The sequence below is a fragment of the Plutella xylostella genome, chromosome 9 (genome assembly GCF_932276165.1).
Source record: "Plutella xylostella chromosome 9, ilPluXylo3.1, whole genome shotgun sequence".
Classification (NCBI taxonomy): Eukaryota; Metazoa; Arthropoda; class Insecta; order Lepidoptera; family Plutellidae; genus Plutella; species Plutella xylostella.
The window spans coordinates 7,243,552-7,257,441 of NC_063989.1; the positions used below are offsets into that span (position 1 = coordinate 7,243,552).

The following is a 13,890-nucleotide window of genomic DNA, read 5'->3' on the forward strand; positions in this document are numbered from 1 at the left end:
TTGAGTTTTTTTAAGTAAGAAACCTATTTATTTAACTACCACATAAGTGGTAATAATAACGAATCGCATCATGCACTATTCGTGTTTGTGACATGCGAGTACCTAAGAACGGATCCTAGTATGGTTCTATGTATTCTTATCTGTTAACACTTGTATAACCGTTCTTAGCTATAAGCTATAAGGTCTCATGTTGTACCCATAACAGTCAATATTATTTATTTTAGAAAGAAGTATAACGACCGAATAGCGCACTGGTTAGTAACTCTAATTGTTATGCTGAGGGTTCGGGGTTCGATCCCCGGCCGGGGCAGAACACTTAATTGCACAACTGTTAGAGTTACTAACCAGCGCGCTATTCGGTCGTTTATTTCTTCCTTCATTAAATAATATCAAACACAACACTTCACCTATACAGATGTCAAACGTATAACACCTCTTTTTCCAATTGTGGGTAATGGTTGCACAAATGCATTTCAATAAACGTGTTCCGGTGTTATATTTCATTATTGCAAAATATGTCGGTTTACCTACTCGAAAACATCTATTTTGCAGAGATTGCAATTTTCACACACTGACACACATCTACATTGCACAGTTCACAATGTCATATGACTAACTCAATGAATACCTAAGTAAGCCTTAAAGTGCAGTGTTAAGGTTGAAAATTTAATATTATTAAGTAAGACTTATTATTTTATATAATACAACCATAATGGTTTTTAAATAATTAATAATTTTTTGGCTGTCCTTTCTTCGCTCAGCCATCACCGTGCCTGTATGTGCGCTCTGTAAAACCCTTCAGTTTTTCTTCAGTCATTCCTTAAGTGCTGTTCGTGGTTCCTGTGAAAATCTATCAACATCCTGAAACAATGTTAGTATTCGTGAGTACTTTTTTATCTTACAGTTAAGTTTCTTTGTTTTTCCTCGTGTGTGCTCCTAAATTAAACTTTAATGTTATAATGAAGTAAATTTCTATTTTAATATGTTGATTTACACATCAAGTAGTAAATTATCTGTAAAGTATCTCAAGTTAGTTATAAATGAATGATTTAATATAGATAGTTTAATCTCCCAATTATCTAGTGCAGATAATTTGATATGGAAATGCTAAAAATAAATATGTTTTACAGGTCTGACTCAGAATACGAAAGTGTCGTCTCGCTGCCGCACACATCCAAAAGCAAAACTGCAGTCGCGGCCCCGAACAAACGGAAGAATAACTCAGCAGAACCCCAAAGGTATGTACTCATATCCCTATTTTATTATAAAATTAGGTACATGATTCCAAATTTCATTTAATTTAATACCATAACCCTCTATTTTCGCTGTACTGTATAAAAATTGAGTAAGATAATGCATGATGCGATGGCTGTGTGAGCAGCGATGGTTCATGTACCGGGATCGACGCCTATACAGACTGATTAATTTTGGTTGTGAGGTCTTGAGGTCTACATGTTAGTTATAATTGTGTTGTGTGACCATTAAAGTGTTAGTTATTCTCTATATCTACAGAACTCGCTATTTACTGAACATACTTAAGGTCTAAGTCCACTTACACAACTCTTTTCTACCCAACAGAGAAATATAAATTAAAATTATGCATTTTATATTTATTTAATATACTTTACATTGATTATATAAATAAGTAGACAGCTCGCTTGGTGAGTGGGTACAGAGATGTGTAAGTGGGCTAAGACCTTTATAAATTATATATTGTGTTACATCAAAAATCACTTTATCCTTTCAATATTTTAACAGTCGTGCCGTTTAATATACCTACACCACTGCTACTTATAAATTTAAACCTATATTTTATGTTTATTTAATTATAAATATATTGTTTACAGGACTAATAAGAAGAAGAAGACCAGTGGCACAAGCAAACTGGACATATTCGGGATTTTGGATGAAGCTGAAAACCTAGCAAGCAGAGCAGCGCCGGACAACTACCCTATATCGTCTAGCTTCGTGTCTCGCGTGGCCAACGGCTCCGTACGAAAGAGCTTAATTAACGACGGTGAATTTTATGTTGAGCTAAAAGTGTACAACACACTTGACGCTAAAACCTCTAAGCCTGAGGAACGGTGGAAAAAAGCCCTGTTCAATCTGAAACTGCTGACTGAGCAGGACGGCGAGCCGTGGCAGGCGCTGCAGAAGTTTGTCAGGGAAGCGCACTCCGTGTTCGGAGACTGCGAACCTGTTTACTATAGCGAAAAAATTCATATTAAGGGGATCCCTAAAGCTAAAATGCTAAAGTCGGCTTGATATACTTGATTAGATTGGAAAAACGGTGGCTTCTATCACATTGGTAAAAATATATATTGTAGCAGAGGGTATACTGAACATGTTAGTTGCTTATAAATTGGTGCAGGATTATAATAAGTATGTTAAAAAAAAATGCAAACACACCATGTCTTTTGCCATTTTTTGACTTATTATGAAAAAACCCTCGAAATCAGAGGGCCCATTTTCATGGAATCTTATATGTATGTGTAGGTAATTAAATTCTTAACAAAGTTACCTTAAAGAGTTGGATTTAATGGACCAGAAGTCAACTTTTTTTGCAAAAAACTAATAAATTCCTGTTTAAAAATGATGACACCGTGACAGATTTCAGATTTCTTCAGTCGTCGCCCTGGTGGCGGCCTGTTAGGAGCGATACCCACGCCATTTTATTTTTTATCAAATATTTCACAAAAACTGATTAAATCAACAAATTATGACTACAAGTATTATAATACATATGCATTTGCTATGGAAAGTTAATTTTCTAATCATTTTAGATGCAGAAAAGCCGAAAATTCTTAGAAAACATTTCGCCTTTTCGATTTGTTTACATTTTTTACTATAGAGTTACAGATGCATAGATAAAGGTAAACATTGCACATAATGACACTTATTAGATTCTCCGAATAAGAACTATACGGTCAATGCAGTATGCCAAAGCGCGAGCCTGTTTATATTCTGAGGGGTAATTTATTTTATTTTAACGGTTGTGTATGGTAGGTAAGCTACACAATATACAGGGTGTTGAAAAGTAAGTTCATAATTTGTTTTATTTGAAACCAAAAACCGTAGTTAATTAAAAATATATATATATTTTAAGATGTGGTAGTCTGTACACTACAGCACGGCTAGTATGGCCATAATAAGACAACATGTGAAGTGACTGATTAAATTGAGTCACTTTTTGATATCAGTCTTAAATGTTAGCATAGGGTGTACATGGGACTCATTTTATTTGTGTGATTGATGGTGATTGGGCATTAGTCCCAGTGACACTATAACTTTTCTGCTCTGTGCAAATAGGTTTTTCAAATGTTATTTTTTTCCGAAAATCTCTCATTTGTGGTTGTTGTTTGTATTGTCTATGGTTTTTTGGCAATTAAAATGTCACCAAACGTCAAACTTGAAGAAAATTTTGACTGTTTGGTGCTTTCGAGAGTTTCGAGTGTAATGAACTGTAATGTTTTGGTAATATTACTTTGCTTTGCGCTACCCCATGGATTCATATTGGCTCATTAAACTACTTTATTGAGTTTCTTGGACATCGTCTCATCAAATGATATACGACCAAGCTTGCTCCCGACCAAGCACGCTCAGATTCCTTGGGAGCTCCTGCTATCGGCAGCCGTCGATGCAACGGATCCCTGAGACGAAGAACAAAAACAGCATGCCACCTGACTGATGACCCACCCACTGTCTACCCGGACCCAGGAGCTAGAAGGCCTTGAGAAAAAAGCCCGGGCAGGATCCTGATGGGCGCAGCAGAATATCATCTTCCATGCATGTCCCACGGCCTGACTGAATAATATTTATATAATCAATGGAAGGAAAAAAACAGTTAAGGTAAGTGCCAGTACCCGTGACATGTTATTATAATTGGGCATATGCACACAAAACAACTTATAAAACTTTTTTCACATGGCACTACTTGGTCGGCTAGGCCTAAACCCTTCCTTCATTGGAAGGAAACCTGTACCCCAGCAGTGGGTACGTGATGGGTTATGATGATGATGAAGATGACAATAGGAGTCATAATCTTAGTTCATAAGTATAACTAAAATCTAATGAAACATTTTTGTTTGTTACAGAACATTGAAATTGGCTTGTAGGCAAGACGGAAGATGGTCAAAACCGGTCAGAAATTGATGGCCTAGACACGGTTGGAGAGCTCTTGTTGGCAGAAACCACCTGAAGATGGTCAGATGACATCAGCAACCTTGTGGTGATACAATGAACCCGAGCGGCACCAAACTGAAAAAGTTGAAGAACTTGGCATACATACTATGAGACCCATTTTATGACTGATATAAGCCAAGTTCAGACTGATTATTGTGATAGTTGATAACTAAGAATACCTAATATGCTTTTATGGTGTGTGAAATAGTATACTTTTTATAATTTATTAATTAAAAGTTTAATAAATGTTTTACTTACCTAAAGAAAATATTATATTTTTATAACCGTTTAATTTAGTTGTACATGCTAGCATACCCACTTATTTTTTTATAGTTAGTGTGTAGTTGATAAATAATAAAGCCTGACTAGGGTTTGTCACTGTGGTGAAAGGATTAGTCGCTGACTACCCAGTGTGCGGATTAGAATCAGTCGCTGACTACCCGGTGTGCCGGATGTATTCAATGTACAGTTTATATGATTTACACTTCATGAACTCCACATTTAGCATTCAAACTATTCAATTAGCCACTTCATCTCAGTTAGTGTGTTGTTCAGATGTTGTTGATAAATCATAAAGCCTGACTAGGGTTTGTCGCTGTGGTGAAGGATTAGAATGAGTCGCTGACTGCCCGGTGTGCCGGATGTATTCAATGTAGAGTTTATATGATTTAAATTTCGTGAACTCTATATTTAGCATTCAAACTATTCAATTAGCCACTTCATTACCTACATACTTTGACGTGAATAGGCAAACTTAAAGTATAAGTATGGGAGACAACTGAAAATCTGTGGTTTGTTCCTAAGGGAAAACATATGCGCTGAGTTGCTTCCCTTTTGGTCTGCTTCAACACACACATTTCACCTCTTAATTTAACTGTACAAATGTTTAAGTGGAACAAATTAATGTCTATCTAACTTATTAGCACATGTCAGCGACAGGATTTGAATCCACATCTCTTCCGTGAGGGGCGGGCGCTTACCCGTCTGAGCTAACACCGCTACATATAAGTAAAAGATATATAATTTTAGTCAAATAAAAAAGAGGATGTGTGTTTTGACAAATGTTGTTTTTAAAGCATTTTCAATGGGTTATTAGAGTCCCAGATCATCCTCCCTATAAATATTATAGTAATTTTCCTTTCCTGCATCTCTTCTTGTAGAGCAAGGATGAAATTAACAAAAACTAAACAAATAATAATTTGTGTCACATGTTATCACCACCTTCGAACTTGAGTGATATAATGCTACCTAAACAAATGTCAAACTGAGACATGTGTGGATAAATTGGTACACCCATGTTAGGAAATAAGACAAATCTTCCAATCTCGCTGTCAAAATTGTAACTCACATCTTGTAGTGATTATTTCGTGTTGGCCATGTTAGCGTTTGTGAGGACAACTGGTATCACACAATTTGTTGCAACTAGCTGTCATTTATATCTTGTCACCGCCATACTGTGCTACGCGTGCAGGTTGTTAAAAATAAGTAAGTATTTTTAAAAATTGAAGATCTAAAATTTACATAATTTTTTAAATCTATTTAACAAGCTTTGCAAAAAAGCGGTTAAGTGCGACTGTATCTCGCCATGAAAAAAATGAAATGTTTACTGTAGCTATGAATTTTATGCGTTACAAGTGGAATAAAATACCGCATAATATTATGTACAACTATGTAAGAGCCTAGTTTTTTAAAAAAAACTCATAAGAAAATATTAAATACACAGGTTTTTTAACCCCTGAAGGAAATAGAGGGGTGTTATAAGTTTAAAGTAAGGGCTGAATTTTTTTTTTAAATTAGGGTGATAGGTAATGTATATTTTTAATGATTTTTTCAAATAGATAAATGTTATACCATTTTTAAATTGCCATAAAATTACCTATAGTTATAGTTATAGAAAAGGGCAGGGCTACCAGTGCCCATTCGCCACTGCAACCTAAAAGATCTATAAATTATGACTCCCCATGCCGAGTCTCACTCTACAGGCCCAGGTCCTGATATTAACCTGATATTACCTATACAGGATGTTGCAAAAAGGGTATACTGTGCCGAAAGGGTTTGACTCAGGGGTTATTCTGAACAACTTTTGTTCTCCAAGTTTTGGAAATTCTCGAAAAATAAATTCGGTCTCTATAGTAAAAAGTCACGTGATCGAATAAGTTTCTATGTAAAAGGTTTTGTTACGTGAATTTTCAAAATTGTAGAAGAAAAGTGGATCAGAATGGCACCTAAATCCACTTTTGGCTAAGCTTTATACCCTTTTTTCAATACCTTGTATAAAATATCGTCAGCGTCACCTTAGATCGTAATCATCGTAACTCCTCGTGACCAAATTTTAGACGAGACAAAAATACTGTTTTATTTGTAGTTCTAGTTGGCATACTACCCACCTAAAGTTTTTTTTAACTAGCCTAAAAATGATTTGTTTAGACAGTCTATCTTCCTGTTCAACCGCAGCCTGAGTGCCAGTGACTCAATGACTGAAAGGAGGCCATTAGTGCTCCTAAATAAATAAAGCAGGCCTGTAGATTATCTTTCAGTGTACCGACACATCTGATTGCTGTAAGAGCCTGATAAGCTCTTCGAACGAGTCATACCTCTGTGGTGGTACGGTTTCGACCTTTCGGACAGTCAGTTTGGCATCCGAAATGCGGATTCGAATAGTGGGTACAATACTTTGCGTTCGTTCACTGTCGGAGCAGGATAAGAACCACGGGCGAGTTGTTGCGCTGGCTGTTTGCTTAAAAATAGTAACCGCGTTCAACTCTATCCCCTAGAGGGCGAACCTTTAGGGCGGCTCTTGTATACCATCACTTGTCTTCTTATCTGCAGAAAATTGACAGAGGTCATACGTGTCTAACAAGTACATTAAGGATGCGAAAAGGGAGGGTTTGTTTTCACAGAAGAAGTTCAGTTGCGGAGTTCCACAGCGGTAGGTCTTGGACCCCTCTGCTGTGGAACTTGGCATACAACGCGGTCCTGCAAATCAAGCTCGCAAACGGCGTTAGCACAGTGCATTTTTCTAATGTCACACAGGTCGTGAGGTAGGCTGAGAGCCTCCTTCGGGGATGACATCCCAATGATTCATTACGAAAAAATTGCTGCAGCTGTGCTCGCCATGCAGTGCATGGGCTACTTCCGAATCTGGGGGGCTGTTGCAAAGGAGTCCGTTGCCTCTATCTATACGGTACGGGTTCCGTGCGATCTATGATCCTTCCGGGAGCACCTGTCTTGTCAAGTCGAAGAGAATGGCTCGTATTCGACGCAACCTGCAGTACTGGTGGGATTGGTTGGAGGGCAGGACAGCAGGAAGCTGCAGCAGCCGTCATGCTGTGATTCGACGCATAGATGCAAAAAAAGTTGAAAGTAACTTCATGTTAATAAAATATTAGATCTTAATTTAACAACATAACATTGCAAAAAAAAATTAACGTTGTTGAGTATGTTATTGTAATTTACTAAAGTAGTAATAAAAACAAAGGCTTATTGCATAGTTTTCGTTCACGTTCGCCTACATCGCACGTTGTATATGAGAATAAAGGGTAATTACTAAGTTTTCTTGTTTAAAAATCACGGTTTGGGGTTTAGAGGAAAACAAATGGTAAAATGCGGAATACAGTTTTTTTTTTTCGAATAAAGAGGAAAACATGTGAATTCAAAAAACGTTTCTATTGACACCAAAGAGTACTTTTCGCCGAGAAAAGTGGAGTTACAATGTTTGCGATCTAAAGTGATGATAGAACTAGAACTTATTTTTTCAGTTCACCTGCTGTTGAGTGAAATCGTAATTAGGTAAATGACTCCTTGACATGAAAATAACCTTTTTTTTATAATCGTTATTACAAAACCGTTTTTTTTAATACAGCAATATTTGTAGGTGTACTTACAGTGAGCAAAAGAGCGCAGCAAGGTGTAAATTTTTTGGTTTTTAAGAAACAAAAATATTATTTCTATCATATCCCAAATACACATAAGTACTTAAAAAAAAAAAACACACACTCACGCCTTGTACTAATGTACTCCCTTGCGGGGGTACTTACATGTTATTATTTTTCTGGTGACCTCCCCATATCCCTTTGCCAGCACCTTTTGTGACACCCTGTATATGCAGAGTTCTGCAAACTACTGTTCTGCTTTTGAAACACCAAAAAAAAACAGGTCGTCTAACTAAAAGGTCACGTGACCAAAAAAAAATTATATGAAGAAGCGTTTTTTTCACGAATATAAAAAATTACGTAGGATAAAAGTTTTTCAGAGTGACGCCTGAGTAACGCCCTTTCGGCTAACTATACTTTTTTTATTTACTATTCTTATACCTCACACGGGGGCAGAGTTTAATACAACACCCTGAACTATTAAACTCTGATAATATTTTCGCGATTTTTTTACATTCTGATTTCATTTCCTGGCTTAGAAATAACATCAATAACATGCTGCACACGTAGGTTTCGGCATAGTATTAAACCCTTTTTGCAACAACCTGTATAAATATCGGCACGGGTACGACTTTATATATAATTAATTATTAAATATTAAAAATACTTTCAAATAAAAATAAATATTTTCGTATCACAAAACAATATTACTTACTTAGTATATTTTTAACAAAGTGGCATGTCTTCACTTTTATGTTTTCGAGTACTATGTTAAAATTTCATGTCATTGTCCGTAGAACGCCCCGCATACCTCAACCCCCCCTCACTAGATTTGACAGATTCTGATTTTCTTCCAGCTTTAGTGACAGCCTTAAGGGCCCGTACAGGGTGACGTGCCGCGCCAAATTTGGGTTTTCAATGCTCTTCACACAGCACACGCAGTGACACGCACACATGTAAGTTTGCACAGTGGTTCGATAAACTTTTACTCGCCAACTTTATTGAAAATCATGTTCAAGTACATTTTGGGTGATTTTAGGGTAGGTACTTAAGTATAATTTTTACTTACACTGGTAGGCACCAGGAAAGAGTAGAAATTAATAGGAGTGCCACTTTACTCCATACTCGGAACCCGACTAGCTTTTTCAAACAAATGTGGTATTTACTTGTAGAAAGGTAACTACAACTATTAAAGTGTAGATAATAAGTTTCGGACATCCTCCAGCCAACTGAACCCCGACGACGAAGCAAAGTAAATTCATAGTGTCGCAAAAGGGCTATACTAAGCCGAAAGGGAATGAGTCAAGGGGTCATTCTGAACAACTTTTGTTCTACGAGTTTTGCAAATTCGCGAAAAAAAAATATTCGTTTTCCATGGTAAAAAGTCACGTGTCCAACAAAGTTTCTATGAAAAAGGTTTTTTTTGTTAATTTCCAAAACTCGTAGAACAAAAGTTCAGAATGACCCCCTGTCTTACTCCTTTTTACCCGACTGCCGAAGGAGGAAGGTAATGTTTTTTGATTGTATGTATGTATGTTTGTCTGTTTCTTTGTTCCCTCCTGTAGCCTAAACGGCTTGATAAATTTTGATGCATGAAGTATTGTTAGACGCGTATTGATTGCACGATGGTTATAGTTTATGTGACGTTACATTAAAATGTACATAGCACCCTCTAGAGGTCATAAGTGATGATCGAAAAAATAATAATTCAACATTGCCGTGTAAGGTACCGAATGAAAGGGCTTGATTTTCACATTACAAAAATATGCATATTGAAGGTACCTATTTAAATAACAACAAAATTATTGAAATAAAAAATGATCATGAACTACTGACGTAAAATTTCATAGAATAAAAACAACTAAAAAGTTACAAATAAAAATATATAATTATAAACAAACAAAATACCTTTTTGTTTGTTTATAATTTGTTTAGTATATACCGCTTTTTCAATACCTGTATGTACATTTTTTGGTAGCAGCATAATATTTTTTCTTATTTTTAGGGTTTCGTACCTCAAAAGGAAAAAAGCAACCGTTATAGGATCTCTTTGTTGTCCGTCTGTCACCGCCCTTTTTCTCAGAAACGGGTAAAGATATCAAGTTGTCATTTCGCATAGATGGGGAGTACCCCAAAAAAAATATTGTGGTACTCCCTGTCCCATACAAGTAAATTGGGGCTGATATTTTTTCCGGTTATTTTGATGGTGTAGGTAGGGTATCGTTGAATAGGTCTTTTAATATAATAGGTATAAAAAAGGTTAAAATAGAATTATTTAGCTTTTACCCTTAAATTTGGGGATTACACCATAGACAAAACCTAATTTTAAAAAATGATTTCAATAGATGGCGTGATTTTATGTTGGGTAACTCAGAATAAAAAGTGATGATATCTCAGAATAATAATGGTTAATGGTGCTATTCCGCTGAGCACCGAAACCGGTGGGACACTAGTGATAAGTGGTCATGGAAATGCAGCAGGGTAGACATTGCTCCTAGAACAAGGTATGAGTTTGTGATGTGTGTGCGTGAAAAGCGAGTATGGAAACTTTGAATATTTTCTTGATTTTGGTGCTCAGCTCGCCGATCAATCAAGTGCTGTGGCCTTACTGTCCACAGCTCATGCTGAGCTGGTGCCGTTTCAACACTCCGGACAGCAAACCGTTGTGTTATTGTTTTGTATTTTGTCTGTATTTTTGTTTTTGTCTCATGTTCTATTTTTTTTGTCCTTGTTGTTTTGTATAAGTATGTATTTCTTTTTCTTGAAATCCATATTTTTCTTTTTTTTGTTGTTGCTGTCTATGTGTCGAATAAATGTATCTTTATCTTTATCTTCAAATCACGCAATCTATCGTTGGTTTTTTTTAGTGGCTACTGTCTATAGAAGAAATTCCGTCATTGACAATTTTACGTTACGAATTTATTTTTATTTATATTATTTTTATTTTTACATTTTCGTGGAGAACCAACAGCATTTTGTTAATCAATAATTATTACTTATGAACACATAACAACTTGGTGCCATTAACAGAATGAACTTAGTAAACCCAGTAAACCTAACTCATCCAGAGGAAAATAAAATATCTTTCTCTCTCTCTGAAGAATATAATTAATAGCCCAAAGTCAATGCTTTTAGCTATTAACATCTTTGAAATAAAATTGAGCCACCACCGTGTTACTGCCCTCATCAGATCCTCACGAGACCATACCTCCACCAGCACCATGAGACTGTATTTTTGATCCTTAACCTAATGTTCCTGCGTATTGTCATCACTTAGATCCATTCGCTATATTCCTGCTCCTCATCAGACTTTTACGAGACTGTAATGTCACGAGAATATTACCCACTATCTAATTTAATGTATTGAATATAATAAAAGAATTATGCTTCCTCAATTTCAAATCAAATTATGTTGGTGTCATAAAAGTTGAAAAAGTGCAATGACAACCAATGTGCAGTGATTTTGTGTTTGTACACGATAAGATCGCGAGCTGTCAGTGCTGCCTAAACCGACGTGACCCTTCTTTGGAGGCCAGCGGCCGACTGAGTCAAACGTCACTTGTGTTTATGATTTTATAACACAGAAAGCCGCCATAGATATTTGTATGAAGATTTGAGGGAAAAAAATTGCTCAAGTTTGCGATTAATTTACACAAAATAAGTGTGTGTTTATTAAAAAACAAGGTATTTAGCGCCTAGTCCAAGCATTTAACTTTATAATATGATAAAAATCATATGAAAATTCATAATAATTACGAAACAGTTGTTACAATACGGGAGTGTGATTTTCTGGTTTTTCGTGATATTCTGAATTTTATTTACAGTTATCCATACGCATTTACTTAAATTCGAATCATTCAGCACCTAGCTAGACTCTTCGACTACCTGTGTGATTTTTTTCAAGGTTGTAGAGCATCGTTTACTACATAATTCTATGACAATGCCAACCCTCGATTACCCCTTGCAGACCCTTAAGTAAATTCATCAACTTACCACCGTTTTTTAACTATTGAAGTTTTTTAATAAATATTATACTTATTTCATTTAATTTTTATAATTTTTATTTTTTCCATTTTTTAATTAGGTAGGTTTTTCCATTTTCATTTTACTATAGTGATTTTTTTATAAATTAATTAACTTAACTCAACTGTTGAATATTATTTCATTTAATCAATATAATATTTCAGTCATCGTTTAACCATAAGTATATCGAAAATTCATATTAAGTATTTATCAACTTAACTTAACTTTGAAGTACCTAATTTAAAAATATTACTTATTTCATTTAATTTGAATAATTATTTACCTTAAATATTTCAGTTAGCTAGGTACCTATTTCCATTTTTTATTTCAAGCCGTTACCCAATAATGCCGTACTGTACCGTTTGTCGTTCATCAATTGATAGGAAAAAATGGATAGGGCATTTACGTAGTACTTTACATAAAAAAATCGCTGCGATATCTGTATGCGATGGTGTCGAGATGATCAATTCAGCTTTCAAGTCCCGTATAGCCACATATAGAATTACAGCTACCAGCGAGTTTGAACAAAACTCTGTAGATAACTTTTTTGATTCAATTCGAGCCAAGATAAAGGACCTTTTTGATAAATGTTTACAACTGCATACTTGTATTAAAGTAAATATAGAACTCTTCTCATTGTTTTTAATGTTCAAAAATGATTGTCAGGAAATAAAATCATTTGGAACAAAAAATCAAATTTTATATCTTAATTATGACTTTGATTCGAAGTATTTAAACTTACACACACGCACTCACGCCTTGTACTAATGTACTCCCTTGCGGGGTAGGCAGAGGTGCATTGCTGCACCCACTTTTCGCCAGAGTGTTATGTTAGTCCCAATGTAATAGGGGGCGGGCCTATTGCCATTTTTCGGGCACATCCAAGACCCGAGAACAAATATCTGTGTTTAAACAAATATCTGCCCCAGCCGGGAATCGAACCCGGGACCATCGGCTCAGTAGTCAGGTCACTAACCACTACGCCATTCGGTCGACATACATCTGTAACTTTTAAACGGCTCAATCGATTATCAGCAAACATATTGTCTAAGAACACTCTCCCGTAGAACACATGTGATGATGTGACACAAAAGAATATTGAAATCGGTTCTTTCGTTCAGGTGCTATGATGCCAGAGACAGACACGTCAAACTGCTTTCTCGGAGAAAAACTACGTGATACCTATTATTTTTATCCTCGCATAAGTCTCTCAAGAAGTGTCACTGTTGATCATTTCCAAAGCTATTTCTATCGTATTTCATAAAATAAAGATAAAAAACACACACTCACGCCTTGTACTAATATACTCCCTTGCGGGGCAGGCAGAGGTGCATTGCTGCACCCACTTTTCGCCAGTGTTATGTTTAGTCCCAATGTAATAGCGGGCGAGCCTATTGCCATTTTACGGGCACATCCAAGACCTGAGAACAAATATCTGTGTTTAAACAAATATCTGCCCCAGCCGGGAATCGAACCCGGGACCATCGGCTCAGTAGTCAGGGTCACTAACCACTACGCCATTCGGTCGTCTTTATTTAAACTTGGTAAATGAAATTAAGAAAAAAATTGAAGAATTTCAAGAAAGGGATAGTGGTTGGACATTTCTTAGTAACTCGCATCTCGAGATTAATATCAACAAGTATCAACCGCTGCGAGGTGCTAGCTATATAAATTTGCCTAAGTTTATCAAAAATAAAAAGGCATGTTTAAATATCGAGAACAATGACCCTTACTGTTTTCTTTGGAGTGTGGTGGCAGCCCTATTTCCCGCTCAGAAACATCCTGAACGAGTATCGTCTTACCCTGATTTTAG

The 13,890-nt window shown here is 36.0% G+C and overlaps 1 protein-coding gene and 1 long non-coding RNA gene across 3 annotated transcripts; both read left to right on the plus strand.

Annotated features, from left to right (window-relative positions):
- Positions 1 to 777: 777 nt before the first annotated feature.
- LOC125489011 lies at positions 778 to 12,102 on the plus strand. 2 transcript variants are annotated; one of them, XM_048623266.1, is made up of 4 exons: positions 778 to 871; positions 1,131 to 1,238; positions 1,848 to 2,229; positions 12,031 to 12,102. In XM_048623266.1, coding segments are annotated over exons 1-4 (495 nt in total). In that variant the 5' UTR covers positions 778 to 869; the 3' UTR covers positions 12,034 to 12,102. The 2 variants fall into 2 exon arrangements, 1 of the variants encoding a protein (XP_048479223.1); XR_007266662.1 differs by lacking the exon at positions 12,031 to 12,102 and having other exon boundaries at positions 863 to 881.
- Positions 3,390 to 4,450, plus strand: LOC125489012. Its single transcript, XR_007266663.1, has 2 exons — positions 3,390 to 3,849; positions 4,095 to 4,450. It is a non-coding gene; the product is annotated as an uncharacterized LOC125489012 (long non-coding RNA).
- Positions 12,103 to 13,890: the final 1,788 nt, after the last annotated feature.